Source organism: Porites lutea, chromosome 11 (assembly GCF_958299795.1).
Source record: "Porites lutea chromosome 11, jaPorLute2.1, whole genome shotgun sequence".
Lineage (NCBI taxonomy): Eukaryota > Metazoa > Cnidaria > Anthozoa > Scleractinia > Poritidae > Porites > Porites lutea.
Window position 1 is genome coordinate 20,679,995 of NC_133211.1, and position 18,996 is coordinate 20,698,990.

At 38.8% G+C, this 18,996-nt stretch overlaps 3 protein-coding genes across 3 annotated transcripts; 2 read left to right on the forward strand and 1 right to left on the reverse strand.

The window, feature by feature from the left end:
• The first annotated feature begins 283 nt into the window (after positions 1-283).
• On the forward strand, positions 284-1,646 carry LOC140952813 (uncharacterized). The gene has a single exon (XM_073402261.1). The coding sequence runs from the start codon at positions 298-300 to the stop codon at positions 1,303-1,305; it is 1,008 nt and encodes a 335-aa protein (XP_073258362.1). The 5' UTR covers positions 284-297; the 3' UTR covers positions 1,306-1,646.
• A 3,509-nt stretch (positions 1,647-5,155) lies between these two features.
• Positions 5,156-6,760, forward strand: LOC140952620 (uncharacterized). The gene has a single exon (XM_073402053.1). The coding sequence runs from the start codon at positions 5,175-5,177 to the stop codon at positions 6,357-6,359; it is 1,185 nt and encodes a 394-aa protein (XP_073258154.1). The 5' UTR covers positions 5,156-5,174; the 3' UTR covers positions 6,360-6,760.
• Positions 6,761-6,959: 199 nt separating this feature from the next.
• On the reverse strand, positions 6,960-18,518 carry LOC140952160 (uncharacterized). The gene is made up of 7 exons (XM_073401585.1): positions 13,842-18,518; positions 13,062-13,180; positions 10,119-10,177; positions 9,097-9,249; positions 7,928-8,026; positions 7,730-7,832; positions 6,960-7,217 (listed from the first exon to the last, which is right to left on the reverse strand). The coding sequence occupies exons 1-7, from the start codon at positions 18,298-18,300 to the stop codon at positions 7,104-7,106; spliced, it is 5,106 nt and encodes a 1,701-aa protein (XP_073257686.1). The 5' UTR covers positions 18,301-18,518; the 3' UTR covers positions 6,960-7,103.
• Between the last annotated feature and the right edge of the window lie 478 nt (positions 18,519-18,996).

The window sequence follows — 18,996 nt, forward strand, 5'->3', positions numbered from 1 at the left end:
AAAAACCCACCCATTCAAAATGAGGCCGTAGCGAAATATTTGATGTAAAACATGAGATTTTTTAAATTTATATTACTGTTTTGTTCGGGGAATAAAAAATATATATATTATAAAGCCTGATGCACACAACTTGGAGCTTTCCTCGCTATTAATTGCTAAATTGCTATTTTTTTCTCACACAGAATGCCCAGTTTTCTTTTATTCCAACTGGTTTTGACAGCAGTGTTTGGGGCTCAGGGTGTCTATAAGAGTGACAAAATCCGCTCTTCATATCTAATCTTTCTGGAAGGTCATGTCATGTTAGGACACGTGACAAAAGTACAGTTCAGTCAAGGCGTTTCTTCGTGTGCACAAAGATGCTTATCTGTTCCAGGATGTCTATCATTTAATTTTGCGAAAGATGACAGTCAGTGTGAACTCAACAATTCATCTTCTCAATTTGCAAGCCACTTCAAAGACTTGACCGTAAAACGAGGATTCGTATATGGTCATTGGATTACACTTCCCATTATGCGATTTGTTTTCACAACGCTCGGTGGACAAGGACCTGTGGGTCCAACTAATACATCAGGGTACTTAGGTACGTCACTGGAAGGTCAAGTTCATCTTAACAATGGTATTCAAGAGTGGAAAGTTCCGTATACAGGAAAGTATTTTATCGAAGCGTTTGGAGCTTCAGGAGCCAATGGTACTTGCGCAAATTGTTCTGGATGGAAACTTGGAGGTCGAGGAGCCAAAATGTCCGGTTTCTTTGAACTTAGCCGAGGACAAAAGTTAAAAATATTAATCGGGCAACAAGGACAAGTCAACTTTGATTTCCCAGAAAACCCAGGAGGAGGGGGTGGAGGTACCTTTGTCACGTTTGCAGACAATTCACCTATAATAATAGCAGGGGGAGGTGGGGGAGGAAGTATTAACTTAGACGGAGACCCGGGACAAGCTGGGCCAAATGGGACGAGGAATGGAGGCATCAGGGGATCTGGGGGTCGAATAACTAATCCAGGTATATTATCTGGTACTGGAGCGGGCTTATGGGGCGATGGCGAGGGTATGAATGGACAAGCAAGAAGCTTTAAAAGTGGAGGTCAAAGTGTTAAAACAGGCTCATTAGGGGGATTTGGTGGAGGGGGCTACGGTTTGGTTCTCCCTGGAGGAGGAGGCGGATACTCCGGTGGTGGAGTGGTAGGAACTTTCGAAGTAGGAGCCGCAGGTGGAGGAGGTTCCATAAACAACGGAACTTCACAGGTTAACGAAAGTGGTGTAAATAACGGTGACGGTAAACTTGTTATAACTCTTATGACTTAAAACAAAGAAGTCTATGGTTGAACTCCTACGCTCCCTCCGTATTTTGATTCCAAGAAGTCTTAACGCAAAAATGGGTTTGGTGGTCGAAAGTTTTGTTCAGCCTGTATTTCCTGCGCGTGATTTATGGCATATCCATTGGAAATATCGACCAAAGACCGAAATGAGCCCATCTGATCTTAGGTATTTGTCGCTGAACTTTACATAAGATACCTGTAATATGGACACATCGCAAGTCATATGTCATGCCCAACTGGGCCTTACACGTTACAGAAATGCCAACGTAATAGGTATCAAACAACTAGGTTGAAAAAAATTAACTTTGAAATAAGTCATGAACGTGAATATACAAAAAACATTTTATATTTCAATTGCGGGAGAAAGACTACATCACTTACAATGTAACTGTTGTTTTACATCATATAAGTAGAGAAACATAGTTTTTGTCTAAGGCACTTGTTCAAGAACATTTCTCAACTGACGTTCAACTCCACCCTGCCGGAACAAAGCCTCCTTTTGACTTCTTCTGGTTCGAGGAGGAGAAAAGAACTCAGCTCTGTACAAAACGCGTCAAACTTTGAAGTCGCTGCAGCACGAGCTTCTGGACTGGTTAATCAAACTAGTTTTTCGAGTGCGATCATCCGTTTATTGATAATCGATGGTCATAACTGAGCCCGCAGTACCAAGCGCACGGCTATCAGATCTTCTTTGGAGACTGTATCCTAGCAACATGCAGCGCATGCTCTACAAATATCTTACTCGATTCATGCAAAGTCTATCTGGAGTACGCCAAAATTGAGCAAGTGAAAGACTCTGCAGGATGGCTCATCTAATTTCCATTAAGTTTAACTTTTTCGAACAGAGTTTGAAGCTAATTTTGGGGAACCATTTGAATAACCTCACTCACATTTAACTAACAGTCGGCTAGGAGTACAATGAATTCGCTGGTTGACGACACTTTCCACAAGGCTTTGTTACTAAAGGTTAGGTTAAGTGAGGTCTTTTAAGCAAGAGAGGTCTAAACCCTTTTAACGTTACTATTTTGAGCAGTGAATTTGTGGGAGGTATTAGATTTGTTCCTATGAAAACGTACACATCGATTAAAACGTCTCACTACATGTATATTTTGTATAATTAGATATTGGTAAAGTTGATTTTTTGCAATGTAAACTCACGAGAGAACAGGAGCTGGGATAACAAGGTGAAGGATTCTTTTTTCTTTTTTAAAAAATTCAGGATACTTTTAATTTGATTTGCTTGACGAATTAACAAACGCCTTCACGTCATTGAAGAAAGGGCGAATATGGAACCGATAAGAACTGGTCGGTCTTTAAACCTCAAAAAACACACCCAAAACATGGGTGATTTGGTTTTTAGCGATCTCCTGTGGGTCAAAATCTTCAGTTTTAGAGTGAAATAAGCCGACTGCTTGGATAATCACTTAAAAATTTATCGAATGACAATGTAAATGGCCTGAAATAAGTGTTAGTTTCTGCATTCATGATGACAATCCTTCCCACATAAATGAGGACAACAACTACAATTACAGAGATGGTTCCCAACTCGAGCAGTTCAGTACTGTTGTAGTCTTTGACCCGCAGTAGTTTCTTGCCAAGCGTCAAGCCAATCTATTTCTCATTGGTCAAAATAGACAGATTGCGTTTCTCCCAATTGTTTTAACGAGGTTTTACGAAATTGCGGAATCAATTTATCCAAAATTAAAAATTGGATTAAGTCGTGACAAATCAAGAACGTGCTCGAATCTAATTCTGAATTAAAATTCCTCACAGGCTATGCTGCAATAATCAATACTCGAAGGTTGATTGACAGGTTCTGATTTGCCAAGTGCTTTACTGCCCCCGAAAAACATTTGTTTGTTCAGGTAATGACAGCTGAAATTTCCTGAATTGCGCTTCCAGTATCAACACGCCCTTTAAATCATGTTATATCAAACCTTAAATTGAACAGAACTACCCAGAAGAAATGAGCAGAAAAGTATTCAGAAGGTTAGTCTCATATCTCAGTTCATTCATTTTCTTCTACGTTCAGTACCTCATGCCAAAAGAAAACAATCTGCGCGAATTATTCTGACCTTACGTCTTAAAGATTAACGTACGGCACATTGAAGCTGCTCAGACAAACTGGTTTAAGCTTGTTCCTTTTAGCCTTTTTTCTTTATTCAAAAGATACAAACCGGCAAAAAAAAAATTAATAATAATTAATGAAAAAAATCACAATTGCTAAAATACATTTTCCTCAAAACTAAAAACCAAATCCAAAACGAAATATTCATTTCCTATAACTGGAATTCGTTTACTAAGTAACGCGTCTGTTTGTATTTAATTTCTTTTTATCACAATTAACAAAAATTCTGTAACTGTTAATTTTTCATGGCCTTTTCTGAAATGAAACGTTCACTGATGAGTGTTTCGTCTCTAAGACTGTGAAATATGACGCTCATTCTGTATTAGTCTGGAACAAAAAAATTAAGTCATTTACCCTAGTGAAATGTCAGGTCTTTTCGACAACTTTTCAGTTTAAAAACCCAATAAGATTCATACTGAACAGAAAATATTCAACGTTAATGTTTCAAAAATTTTCAACCCGAATTTGAAATACATAGTATGTTCTCACGCGATAACTTCGTATTTTATTCAAACAAAGATATTTGTCTATTATATTTTAAAAACCACCATTTCTTGCTGCCACTAAAGACACGTCTAGGATAAAGTTGTCATCATTTCGATTGCTCATTTTTACTTTCTTCTTTTCTTATCTCTGACACTTTCTCTAACCATTTACCATGATCGTTGCATTCAGTTTTATTTCAATAAGTCTTCCTCATCTCGGGACAACACGTCAATAATACAGGAAACTATGAATGTATTTTATTTACAGTGAAAGAGAAATAACATGCTAATTAAAGCCAGGGCAGAGCTGAAAGGTCGAAGTTTTTACACTCAACCTATTAAGATTAGTATGTGTTCCTGTATTCGAAAACCTGACATATCATCTTGTTTAACACTGCAAAACTACCAAAGCGCAGTCAGAATTGTGTATTGTTTTGTGCCTTGCTGGGGATAATTTATAACAATGATACGTAGAGAACTTTCGGAAGAGTGAATTCATGAACTATGTAAATAGTTTACTTCCTTTAAATGATTTTATTTTATTTTTTTTTGCTTTTGGAAGACAGCAGGAATACTTGATACATTTTTGGATGAGTTAATGAGGTCTTCAGACCTCAGACAGCCTTACGTTTTGCTTCTAAACTTTAATCGAACAAAATTAACTGTGATATTTAGAAAAAAAGAAAGATCTTCTGAAGGCAATCACCAAAGTAAACACAGAGAAATATCGTTAAAAATGGTAGCAGTGACTTCTGGAGATAGTCGTTGAGAGCAAGCAAACACGGTGTTACGTTACTGGAGTAACAATTTTTATCATTGTAACAGAATTCTCTCCATTAATAATATCATTATCCTTTTTACAATGGATTTGAATCTTTTTTGAAGCAATATTGGCCCAAAAGATGGCGGCTGTTAGTGGATTATGACGTAATCATTACGTCATGAAGTTGTTATGTGATGCTACTTGGAAAAGGGTCATCTCAGAGTTTAAAGCCGGGGCTAAGTGCAAAGTCTTTTTATGTGAAAAACAGTTTTTTTCCTTATCATGAAATAAAACTTATTTAAATTAGAGGGTTTAGCAGTTGACCTCACTCATAGTGAGAGATGATAGAATTCAGCAATCGATGGACATTCTGAAGGGTTTCATTGCTAAGACTAACAGAGGGGTCGTGGAAATATAAGATATAAAACAGTGTATTCCAGTCTAGTAGTTTTTCTTTTTTTCGTATTTTCAGATGCTTGATGTTCCATTTGTTCTTTTTCTCAACTTTCCTCTCGATCTCAACGGCGTTGACGCGCTTCGACATAACGGCTTCGTCATTTACAAACTTGTATGACGACTATGTACTTTTCGATTACGTCATATCCAGCCACCTGACTCAAGGCATTCAGGCATGTGCCCACCTTTGCTTGTTACAGTCAAATTGCCTCTCATTTAATTTTATAAAAACACTGGAACTTTTCGAGAAAGGTTTATGTGAGCTCAATAGAGTAAGTTGCCGAAAAAACAGTAATGCAAGCCTCACTAATGCTCTAGGATATGTATATGGTGAATTCATTGACGTGAAAACAAACCGATTTATATTTACCACCTTGGGAGCGAGAGGAAAAGATGGCCCTACCAAAGCACAACTTGAAGGCTACAAAAGAACTTCTCTAGAGGGGCAGGTAGATGTACAACAAGGCATTCAGTTTTGGAAAGTACCTGAATCCGGGACTTACGTTATAGAGGCCTTTGGTGCCTCTGGAGGAAATGGTACCTGCCAAACCTGTTCAGGATGGAAGCTCGGTGGACTGGGTGCAAGGATAAAAGGAACCTTCTACTTTAACAAAGGAACAGCATTGAAGATTTTGGTTGGTCAGCAGGGCCTATTAACCGAGTCTTTTAATCAGCGTCCGGGAGGAGGGGGTGGAGGAACGTTTGTTACGCTTGTGGACAATACCATAATTGTTATCGCTGGTGGGGGTGGGGGTGGGAGCTTGGCGAAACCTAGCTACGGAGATGGTGACCCAGGGCAAAAATCGGAGAATGGTACGCAATATGGTGGGTATGGCGGAATTGGTGGATTCCGATATCAAACAGTGAACAAAACTTTCGACTCCCCAGACATCAAAGCCAGCTCGGGGGCAGGATATAGGGGAGACGGGGATGCACCAACAAATACTGGCATCACTCCGGCTAGAAGTTTTCTTGCCGGTGGTACTGGAGGAGAACATGTAGCAGTACAAAATGGAGGATTTGGTGGGGGAGGATGTGCAGTAACTCATGGGGGTGGCGGTGGGGGTTATTCTGGTGGAGGAATTACCGGCACTAAGACTTCAGGAACCGCAGGGGGAGGGGGATCGTTCAATTCTGGTTTACACCAAGTTAACGACGCGGGAGTCAATAAAGGACATGGAAAGGTAATTATTACTCTGCTGCAGTGAAGGCCGAAGTGTTGAATGGGAGCTCTTGAAAAGTTTATTTTGAGGCAGTGGCTCAATATTCTTGGTTTGCAACCACGTGAGAAGGCGGCCATGTTTGTGGTCAATACAACAAACTGTTTTTTTGTAGAATTTACCTGAAAGTGGAGTTTAGTTCCCAGAGTAGAGAAATGCTTTTGTTCTTGATCACCAACATAGTCGCTGTGATGTCACGTGCAAACAAGCAATTAGGAAAGGAAAATTGTTTATGACCTACACTAGTTATCCGTCGGATGGATTGATTGGCCGCCATATAATGTTTGACACGAATTAAGAGGGGAATAGGCAGAGCCAAATCAGACATTTCAAGAGTACCATGCGAACAAACACAAACCAGTACCCCTCAAGTGAGGAAAATGTGTAAATCGACGACTGGACAAAGAATGACCACTGGTGCCTGTTTTCATCTAGTTTTTAGGTCAATTATAGACGATACTCAATTCTTTTTCATACTAGTAGAATAATGATGTCAAGAGACTTTCAGGGTTTCAATTAAGGAAAGTTTTATTTGAAGTCATAAAGTGCGATTTATTTCAAACGACCGCAAAAAAAAACCATCAGTAATTAAAAGGGTAGATTTTAAGAAAGCGTTCAAAATTACATTGAATCAGTTGTAAATAATTAGCATTCTGGTACAAGGTGACAGCTAGTAAGAAATATGTTATCAGATAGCTGATAAAAAACCACTGTAGAGTAAGATAAAAAATATCAATCCGTTCGTAATTCCCCTGTCATGTATCTTTGCCCTTCTACTCGGACCTGAGCCAGTGATAAAAGGTGATCATTTTTCTCTTGGTTCAGCTGTGTTTCAAGCTCTGAAACCTATAACACGAACAAACTATGTTCAGAGAAAACTTTTAAAAAATGCTGCAATATTTACATCAATAAAGGATAAACAGGTTAGCTTAAAAAATAATATTTGCTGCTACATCGTTTAGAAAGTACAACAAGAGAGAGTTTCAAATTTCGTCTTCGGGGAAGGTGGACGCCTTTCGCTAGTTTTTGACTAGAACGACTTTTTGTCAACTTTCTGGCTTACCTTACCTTATGTTTTAGACATTTTGACAAAATTTGTCCTCAATCAGTTGCCATGGTTACGAGATATGAGAGAAAGAGATTCAATTGGTTGTTAAAATCCTGAAAGCCTTTTAAGCTTAAGTGTATTTTGACAAAGGTGAATTTTCAGTAAAATGGAAGACCACCGTTATCGTGGCAGTCAAGAGGGTCGCAATTTTCAATGACGATGATGCAGTCTGTTCTAAAATAAAACTGTATTAAAAGGAGCAAAAATAACTGTTTAAATACGCAGTTTAAGGAAAATTAAAGGCACTTACTTTAAAGTAAAGTTCCCGTAATTTCTGAATTGTTTTATTGTCCATTTTCTCAACACACTGAGTCTGAGCTTGGTCGCTGCACTTACTATGTAAACCTGATTCCCTGACAAATAGTTAAGTAACAATGGTGTTAAAATAAATATCGCTTCTACAGGAAATACAGGTTTTCGAATGGACAAAGCTGAACGATTCTCTTACCATCTCCCGATAGCAACATCCAGTGACTTTTTCAAAATACTGAGTTCATTTTTGTTTCGTTCTCGCAAGACTGTGACCTCCTGCTGCAGCTGATCATTTCTGTAAAATAGTCAATGACAAAGTTCGCAGAACGCTGGAAGGTAATCTTTTCAACCGAATACACAAGAAACGAAAACGAAACGTCTGTAACAGAGCGTCCACAGCGTGAAGCCTGAGTCATGGTGTTTGAACTGGAGTAGCTCAGTTTTGTTTGATAATGAATAAAAAAAAGCAACAACCCCGTTCTCGTGTCTTTGGAACTGTCCAGCCAGATCTAAACAACGCTTTGTTACAATTTGGTTAAGTTGTTGTTGTTGTTGTTTTTTTTTTTTAAGAAAATGAGGGTTACTTATTGTACGCTGTATGCAAATTTTTACGGAAATTCAATGACTGGATTTTGCGTAAACCTAATTAGTTCAAACTTTAGGCTTGTTTTCAGTTATCCTTGTTGCCATAGTAAGGATCGCAATCTTACATTTAACCTAACAAATGTAATGTCTTGAAAACTATACATTGCTCGTGCCATATTTGAGCTTAATACTTGCAACGAGTGTTAAAATAACACCACAATGAATGGCAACGATCGACAACCTATCAGACTGTGTTCAGCCACCCTAATTTAATATTCTGCTTTTGGAATACTGTCGGGAGGGAGGCACTGCAGAGAAAAGATGTGTACGGTTCGCAACCACAGTCACATTCTGACTGACAAGTGGCTCGGTAACATTTTGTCAATCGTCACGGATTTAGAATATAGTACGTAAGATTGCCGTCTTAAATCTAGCTACTATCTTGGACAAAAAATGTTAAGAGTTTATCACTTTCTTACCCTACAAAAATACCCTAAAAAAAGTGCATTTTTTGCAAAATTCTTAACATTTTTTCCAAGATAGTAACAAGGCACGTCACCTCGCCCCACCCTGGTCGATGTTGTTAAGTCAGGGTCAGAAATGATCCAGCTGTACTTCAACATTTCCTTTGGCGGGGAAGGGGGAGGGAGTTTTGGGGGTTGCCAGTGCTTTCAAGAGCTTTATCTTGAAAGTAGACGTGGCAACGTCCATTTGTTCTTAACATTTTTGTCCAAGAGAGTTGCTTGACAGTAAATAACGTTCCAAACAGTTACCTCATACCTAACAGATACGGACTGACGGAAGGCGGTCTCATTTTTAAGTGAGCTTTCAACTTCCTTAATTTTCAACTGTGCTTCTCTCAAGTTCATCTCTTGTGTCGTGCTTGCTACTTTTAGATCATAAAATTCTTTGTTCTTCTCTTCAAGTTGTTTCCTACGAAAATATTAAAGTACACTGCTTTTTCACCATTCCTTTGCTTTTTGATTACTGTTGATAGAACAGCTCTTTTCCATGGGATATTGCTGTTAACTTTCAACGAGTGCTTTTAAAATATTCTTTCCTGGTTTATTTTCGCCCTTTAGCTGCCATTTCTTTTCAAAAACGGTAGCCTGGGTCGACAGAGCTTATTTTGCTATTGCGTGATCCTTTTTTATTTTCTTTGACTTTGAGTGTCTAAGTTTATCCCTATAGGCTATAGTACTCCCATACTTTCTTTTAATGAACTGTTCAGTTCAAAATTGAATCCGTTAGTCGTTGCCCATATCAGATACATTTCTTCTTCAGTAACTGTTAGTGAATTCATAAACGACTAAGTCAGTGAAAATTTCTGTCACCTCAGCCTTTTTTAAACTTAATTTAAATACGTTCAAAGGAATTTTATCCTTTCAAAGTGTGAAAGACATTTTAGTCTGACTGAAACAGAGCTCATTATAAAGCAAGTAAGCAGGCAGGTAAGCAGGTTTAAGTTTGGTCCGACCAATGTAATGCAACGACTAACGGATTCAGTTTTCAACAAGACAGTTTATTAATAAAACCTACGGCGGTAGATCTGACCTGATTGTGATTTTTTATCTTCACTTTAAGGCACAATTAACGGGAAGAAGGATTTTTTTGGCATTTAAAAGGATTAAGAAATGTTTAAGTTTTAAGGTTGTTTGGATTCCCTCCTCGCGTGGGTATTTTTACGATACCTTTGTGTCTCTTGTTAATATATCTCGTTATTCATTTCGATTCATTTGTAAAAATCTTCGTCACTTTAAGATAGTCAATAGATAATATACATTTGAATAAGTACTCCTTACTTTACTAATTCCAGCTCAGCATGCTTGACAGTTGCTTGCACATCAAGTTTTTTCTTCAGCTAAAGAAAAACGAAATGTATAATTGTCAAAAAATAATTCCTGAATTTTTCCATAAAAGTTTTCGTTTCGAATACACTTTAAGTATATATACAGTCGAAACACCTTGCTACAGATAGAACCTAGCGTTGCCATCACGGAAGTGTCCGCATTCCACTGTTAAGGTGATTCCCTAGTTTTGCACTGCGCATCTCTTACTGCGCATAACAAGATGGCCGCCGTAAAAAAGAGCATGTGAAGTAATATTATTAAAATGAAGTTGACTGAAGAGAAACGCTATTGGAATTTTTGCTTGCTGTTGTTTCTTGCCAAGGTGAGACTCAATGTGTTGGGAATGTGCATAACGTAAGCAGCACGCGTGTTGCTGAGTTCGACCTCCTCTCGGAGAACCTCGATAGTGGATGTTTAACTTGTGCTTACTCACTTTGATTTTCATTTAAACACTTTCTTTCTCACATTGTGTCCTAAATGTGATATCTCGATGTAAATTCTGTAAAACGGATTTTTTAATACTTTCTTCCTCCTTTCACATACATTCTATTTTGAAACTCGCCCCAGTCCTCTCTCAAAAATCGGAGAAAATGCGTTTGGTGCGCACTTTCTGCAGCTCTACCGCAAAAACGAGTACGGTGACCCCCATTTTTTATTTCATGATTTTAATAAGGACAGTGCTTCCTTTCGATGAGAAAAAAATTGGCACAAATCTATGTTCAGTTTTTTGGCAATTTTACTAAATTGTACGGATTGAGCCATCACGGGTCGAAAAGCGCGCGTCCAATTTAATTCTACTTTGGAGCGTAAAGTAAAAACAAGGGTATTGAGGGCATTTTTCTGGTACGTAAGTGGATAAACAATACATTAAAGTCAAATTCTGTGTGATGTCACATGCATCATCGAAAAAATCTCTCCTTTTTGTCTAGTTTTGCGCTGCCCGCGGTTTTTGTAAAAGGGTCCTAAATAGCCGTATTTGTCAGCATTGTGACGTCAAAACGAGCACGGTGACCCCCACTTTTTATTACTTTTTTATCATCTTCTTGACTTGTTACATCAGTGTACCAAGTTTTAGCTAAAATCTATGTTAGGTTCTTTTACTATGGAATCACCTTAAGGACTTTTCGTATCTTTGGGACCAACAAAGACTGTTCGTAATAGGGCGGTGATCGTAAGGAAGGGCCGATTGTTCTTTTCAAAATCTCTAATCCTCACTTGAGGTGCTCATGTAAATACACGTATCAATTTCGTCAAGACTAACGATATTTTGAGATGGTGACACTTGAAAGTTCCAAGAACTGCCTGATAAACCTGCAGCCTTACACTTTTCCTCACTTCCAGATCGAACATGGAATTTGGGATGTTGGTCAATTTTTGAGGAGAGCGGGAAGGGGGAAACCGGCACCGGAGAAAAATCTCGCAAAAAGGGAAGAGAACCAACAATTAACCCAACTTCCATCGACGCCGGGACAATACAGCCCGGGGGAGGGGGACAGGGGGGGGGGACTCCGCATATGAAAGTGGTGGGGATGCTCGTCGTCTCGCTTAGGGGTGTAAATTTCGGATTTTGGTCTCGCTCAGGGTGTTCTGGGTAAAACGCCATCATATTTAGCCGTGAAGGTCTCGTTTGGGGTTGCACGCGAAAAAATATAAAAATATAACCTATAACGTGGTCTCTTTTAGGAGACAAAAAAAGCTTGGGCCACGCTCAGATAGGTCTCCTTTAAGAGTTTAATTCAAATTTTCCGACGAGCATCCTTACCCCTTTCATATGCGGAGTCCCCCCCGGACAATACAGACCTTTAGATTCAAGGACAAGGACAGCTGCGAGGACGCGATATAACTTACAAGATTTTTTGCGTATTCTTAAAAACTATATACCCCGGAAAGCTTCACTGAACTTTTTTTTTTTACCAGAAAAGTTATCATGGTTATTTTTATGGAAGGAGATTAAGCCCTTTCCCGATTGCAAAGTGATAAGAATTCTAGCACTTGAAAACCTGTTTCCTACACTGCCACATTCTCGCTAATACTAGGAGTAAAAAGGCCACGGCTACCACGTTTTCCAGCCAAAACAACGCTCGCAAACGCGCGCGCACCACTTAGTATTGGGAAAATATCGTATTCGTAATCGCCAGTCGTCTTAGAATCTGAAGGTCTCTAGGGAGCTAAGACGAAAACGACAACGAGAACGTCAAAGATGCAATAGGTTTAGACAAGCAAAACAAAACTATGCACGTGTATCACTGTACGACCACGATGTAAAACTACCCAATTTCGCATTTTCGGCCTGAGGACGAGAAAACAAGATGATCGAAATTCTAATTCTTTTTTTGAACTTAGATACAGTTCTTTAGAATTCAACTGCACAAAATTCAAAATTCATTTGAGAGATTAAGCAACATGGAATAAGATCGATGAATTTTGAAGCAGCGTGAATTCACTTTTTAAGAGACGTTTTCGTCACAGCCGTCGTGGTCGTTGCTCAAGCTCCCTCTTTATGCCTTGTTTCGTAAGATCTTGAAAAGGATCTGCTAGACTTTTGTAGTTCTACGTGAAAAGTTTCAAAGCCTTATAGTAACTTACTTTGGCAACGAGAAAAACGTTAACGGTACCGATCCACGCAAGCAGTATCTGTTCAATTGTTAGGGAACCTGGGAAAAATGACTATATTGTCAAGTTGTCCAAATAAGTTTCGAACGTGAAGCATGGTGTGTTACCACAGTTTTCACTGACAAGTTTGTCACTATAGACTTTGTCGGATACCTTACCTCATCCCCCGCGAGCAGAGGTTTCTCTTTTTGCATGGCTTTTAGCGTTTATCAAATTAAGTCGTTCCGGTCGCTTGTCAGTCTAACCATGCAAGAGAGAAACCTCTGTTCGCAGGATACTTACCTCAGTGTTAATCGACTGCAAATCTTGAATGGTTTTGGTCAGGGTTTTCTTTTCTTCCAGCTCTTCTTTTAACTGTCCTTTTACTGCTTTCAATGAATTCTTTGTCTTGGTAAGGGAATCTAGTCAGACGAAATCAATAAAATATATATATTTTTAAAACAGGAATGAGGAGAAGGCAAAGGAAGGCAAAGGAAATTGGGCTAGTGGTGCATCGTAATCTGTCAAGATGGGGACCGGTTTGTTGAAATTGGGGGCTTACAATGTAATTGCACCAATTTCTAGGCGATTAGGACTGACCAAGAGAGAATAATGGGTCAGAGAGGGAATCTTAGAGTGTTGGCCGGGATATGTGAATTTCACTAAAGCTGTTTTTAGAGGTTGTAATTAAACAAAGGTATAATTCCTGAGACGTCCGCACAATTTAATTGAATTTGCATGAAAAGTCATCAAGTTCAAACGCGACTGCCTCAACGTAAACAATGCAGAATCTTGTAATGGCGATTGTTGAATTCTCTCTTGTCGACACTGAATAAAGGTTTGTGGACCTCTCCGGTAACCAACTGATTCCGATTAATTTTAAGCGTTTAATTGGTCTAAAAATAACTTTGGAGAAATTCACATATCCCAAGGGCTAGACTGGGCGTTTCCCTCTTTGTGCCATTATATATTCTCTCTTGGACTGACAAATCATGTAAAAATTGTTAGTCTAACGGATTGCTCGTCAGAATATTATTCAACCTGATTCCGTAAATGATATCCTTAATATCCCAAAATTGTTACCTTGTGTGGCCTTGAGTTTTACTGGATACAAATCCATGTCTTTGAGAGACGCTTCCAGAATTCCTTTGTCCCTGTTCAGTGAGTCAATTTCAGCTGACATCTCTTGTCGTTTTCCCAACAATTCAACAACACTTTTCTTTTCAGCCTTTACTTCTCCCTCGCATTTCAAAAGTTGTGACTTCAGAGATTCATTGTCCTGCTTTAGGCTGCGAATAATTCCTTCTGCTCTGGTAATAGTGTTTTCTTTCTCGGACATGACTTCCTCCATTTTTTGTTTCACTTGTGACGCCGAGCTCTTCATCTCTTCAAAACTTTCCAGTAGATGATCTTTCTCGCTTACGGATCGAGCCAAGTTTTCCTTCAAGCTGGTTATCTCGTACTTGAAATGACTATTCTCCTTTTGTGCGGCTTCGAGTGATTTGTGGACCTCACGTAAACTCTCTTCCTTCCCTGACACAGAGGACCTCAAACGTTCTACTTCTTGGATCAAAAACTCTTTAGACACTTCAGCGGACAACAGGGCCGAGTTTACTTCTGCGATCTCCGCAAACCTCTGCTTCGATTCTTCTTCCAGTGTTTGAACTTTGTCAATCAAACTCGAATTCTCTCTTTTAAGGCTCTTAATGTGACATTCCAGAGATGTTATCGTGTTTTCCTCGGCTTGCTTTGTCTTACCTAACTCAGCCAGTAAATTTTCCTTTTCTTTGTTTAAAACAAGAAGCAGACCCTCCTGTTTGTCTAGCTCGCTGTGTAAATGTTCCACCTCTCCACGCAGTTCACCTTTTTCTTTCATAGCAGAAATCTTAAAGTTTTCGTATTCGGAGCGAAGCTTTCCGTTTTGGGACTTCCCATCTTCCAAATTTGAGACAAGCGCTCTGGTGTTCACCTCGCTCTCATTCAAACTTCTTAACAAATCTTTAACAGCTTCCTTTAGCTCTTCTTCTCTTCCCATAGCTTCATCTATTTCTGATTTTTGCGAGCTTATTGTTTTCTCCAGATCTGTTATCTTGTTTTTCAACTCAGTTCCTTCGAGTTCCATTTCTTCCAGAAGGGACGACTGCTGTTTAAATTCTTCTTCTTTACCGTCTAGTTCGCTTTTCAATGTAGTCGCTTCTATCGCCTTCTCGTTTAACTTTATCTGCAAAGTAGCAATGTTTTCTTCAAGTTTTTTATTTGTCTGAGCAGTTTCGAAGGAGGATTTTTTCAAGATCTTAACTTTGTGCAACAAAACAGCTATTTTTCCTTCTTTGCCATCACAATATCGCTTCTGTTTTTCCAACTCTTGAAGCAGACTTTGTTTCACCTCGTCAGCACAAACTTTCTCACTTTCTGCCAAATTCAGTAATTCCTTCACTCGATTAAAATTGTCTTGAAGACTAGAAAGATTGCTTAATGTTTCTTTTAACTCCACCTCAGATGTTTCGTACTTCCCTGTTCTTTCCTGCATCAGTAATTCTTTCCTTTCCAGTTCACCTTTAAGCCAAGATGAGCTATTTTCTAATTCGTGTACTTTACGTCTTTCATTACTCAGCTCCTCCATAACTACCTTTTTTTCTTGGTCTCTTAAATTTTGTTTCGTTTCAAAGTCTGACGCAGCGTTTATCATATTTGCTTCCATCATTTCCAACTCCTTGTCTTTCTTCCATAAACGTCCTTTTAGCTCTGAAAGCTTTTTATCAAGCAGATCACTTTCATCCTGCGTTATTTTCAAGTCCCTTTTCAGCTTGGCCTCATTTTCGTCAGCTTGTTGTACGAGGCTTGCCATGTTCACTCTCATGTCTTCTACATCTTTGTTTGAGTTTTGCAATTCTTTCTTCAAAGTGGTGATTTTATCCTCTTTCCCTTTAAGACTTTGGTGATATTTAACCGCATTATTCTGAATAACGGCCTTTAATTTCTCTGCTACGTTTTCTCTTTCCTTGAATCCTTCTTCAGCTGAGTTGAGGATATTTTTGATTTCGGTGACGCAGTGCTCTTCCTGTTCCTTTAATTGTGTATGGAGATCTTCAACTTCTTTTTGAGCAGCCTTTAACACTTCCTCCTTCTCGCGCAAGTTGCTTTCCAGTTTCAAAATTGTATCTCTTGCAAGAACAATTTCTGAACTTTGTATTTGTCTAGCTTGTGTCTCTTCAATCAATTTTGTGTTGCATTCTTCAAACAGTTCCTCCAATTCACCCTTTTTCTGCATGATGTCTTTATTTGCACCTAACACTTCCGCAATTCTTTCTTCCTTGTCATTCAATGCTTTTGTCAGAAAACAAATCTCTTCCTTTCTCAATGTTAAGCTTGTCTCCAAAGATTCTTTCACTGACCGGAACTCACTTGTTGCTGTTTCAAGCAAACGCTCAAGTTTTTGTATTTCGTTTTCTTTCCACATAATTCTTTCATCGAAGGATCTTTTCGCATCTTTCACAAGTTCATCCTTTATTGCCATTGCTTCTCTCCAACATTGCTCCCGTTTTTCCATTTCAAGTTTATGATCATTAAGGGTTTTGTCGAGTTTTTGTTGCAGCTCTTCGACTTCTTGTTGCTTCAAGGTTACCGCACTTGCCAACGATCTTTCCAAGGCATCTTTTTCATTTCTTCCTTTCATAAATTTTTCGTTCAGAACTTCTAGCTCTTCGGAAAGGTGTTCTAATTCCGCATCAAGCTTATGTTCTTGTTGCTTTGCATTTTCTAATAACCTACTTAAACTTGCAACGTCGTTTTCTCGCTCATCTAAACTTATCTTAAGTTGTTTATTTTCGTTTTGCGACTCCTCATAGTTGCTTCTCAAATTGGTTATCGTCGCTGCAGTGGATTCCTCTTTGATAATTCTGTGCTCAATTTCCATAGCAAATTTCTTTTCAGTGATGTTCAATTTTTCCTTCAACAAGTTCTGCTCTTTATCTTTCTCCAGTAAAGCTAGTTCCAAGTTCTTTTGAGTTTGAAGAGCGTCAGAATTTTCTTCTCGTAGTTGGCGAATCAGGGTTTCCAGATTTTGTCTAATTGATTCCAGTGACTCAACTTTACACTCGAACTCACACAACGCGTTGCTTTTCCTCTCTAAATCTTCCTTAAGACTTTTTTCTTCCTTTTCAAGGAAGTTCCTCTCTCCTTCAATTAATTTCATCGACGATTTCCAGCTGTCAAGATCACGAGTCAAAGAATCAAAGTCTTGTTGCAACATTTGTTTCTTCTGCGCTTCGCTCTCACATTTCTTCTGGATGTCATTGAGTTGGCTTTCCTTTGCACGAATGTCTTTTACTAACTCTGTGACATCCTTTTCCAGTATTCCTTTTTCTGCCTTCATGTCACCCATCTTTTTCAATAAAGAAGTCAACTTTGTACTGAGATCTTCTTTGTTTCCTTTTTCCAACCATTCGCTTGTTAACTGAGTCTCCACCCACGCTAACTTAGCTGACATTTCTTCGATTTGCTTATCTTTCTCCCTTAGCATCATCTCGTGACGTTTGGTTTGTTCTTTTATCAGCTTTTCCAACGACATCAATTCGCTTTCTTTGTGATCTAATAACTTCTGTTGTTGTCCTTGTAGTTCCATCATTTCTTGCCTTCTCGTTTCTGAGGCCACGCGCAAAACCTCGGTTAGTTTATTTCTTTCTTCTTCGTTAGCTTTCATGATATTCTGTAAATTTTGAACGGTTACGTGTATCTGCTCGATTTCTGATTGTTTTTCAGCTAACTCCTCTTCCATGCGTAAAATGTCTTTCTCGTGGCGTTTATTTTCTTCTTCTTTAGCCTTTAGTTCGTTAATTGACGATTCCTTTAACATTGCGATCTGCCTCTCCTTTTCTTCAACTACACTATCAAAAGCAACTTTCGTATTTTCACTGTCATTGTCTTTTTCGTCTATGACCGCTGATAACAGTGCTTGTAGCTTCTCTATCTGCTGCTCCAGAAGTTTAATGCTTTCTTCGCTCGACTTTTTTACAGCTTCAATCTCTATTTCTTTGTCTGCCACCCTCCTCTGGTAAGAATTTAAAACCTCTCTGCCCTGTGCATTAGACTTTTTAGCTTCTTCAAGCCAGATTCTTAGTCTCGTTACTTCCGCGTCTTTTGCTCGAAGTTTACTTTCGGTGGATTTTTCAGCAGAAGCAAGGATCTCGTCTTTAGTTCTTGTCAGCTCATCCAAAGTTCTTCTTAGTTCTGAAATCTCGCCGTTTCTGGCATCTAGCACATTTTCGTACGACAACCTCAATTCTTCGACGTCAATGTTTCTCGATCTTACGGCATCCTTTAAAGCTGCTTCAAGACTTGCAATCTCACTCACCTTAGTTTTATATTCCTCCTGCCAGTAGGTTCTGACCTCCATCAGCTCTTTCTCTTTCTCATCGAAGGCAACTCTTGTAGATCTAGGTGACATTTCAGAAGCGGTTTTCATTTTCTTTTCACTTCGAGGGAAACAGCCAAGTTGTTTATCAACTTCAAATCGGTCATTTACTCTTGGACTGGAAGCCATTTAAAATGAATCGTTAGGAGGTTTTTCCTACTTTTGACCGATAAACTTTATCCATGACAGGAAGAATTTGGCCCTAAATTAATTTGGAATCTACTGATGCGTTTGTGACGTCATAAAGTTTGCGCGCTCGCGCAAGGTTTTTCATTTCTTTTTAGAATTTCTGACGAGCATTTTAGAGGTATTCTAACATGTAAGTTTCGTTCTACAGTAAGCTAGACTATTTACCCTAAGCGCAATAGCCAAATCAGATGCTTCCTTCTTTCCCAGATGATGTTTTTTTATAATGGCTGGTTGACGTTTTGTTGCTCTCTTTTCATCTTACGTCTTCACTTTTTAAGTTAAGACAAAAGCATTTACAACCAGTTATTTTGTTTTCAGTCGTTATAAACGTTAATTCCGTCAGGTTATTTGTTCAAACATTAGAGAGATAAAAATATCACGATTACGGCAAAAGGCAAACGCCAGATTCGAATACGAAATGAGCAGATAATAAAAAAATTCCCAATAAAAGTAATTTTCTGGATGAAACTGGCATAAAGCTACTTATCTCTGTGTGGATATGATGCCCAGTAACCGACAAGTGAAAAAACGTTTGTCACGTGGTATGAACTGATTCTAATTGTCTCTATTTCATTAGCCATATTCTTGACAAGCTGCCTGGACTGAATAAAAATTTTCATCCACGACGCTTCCTTG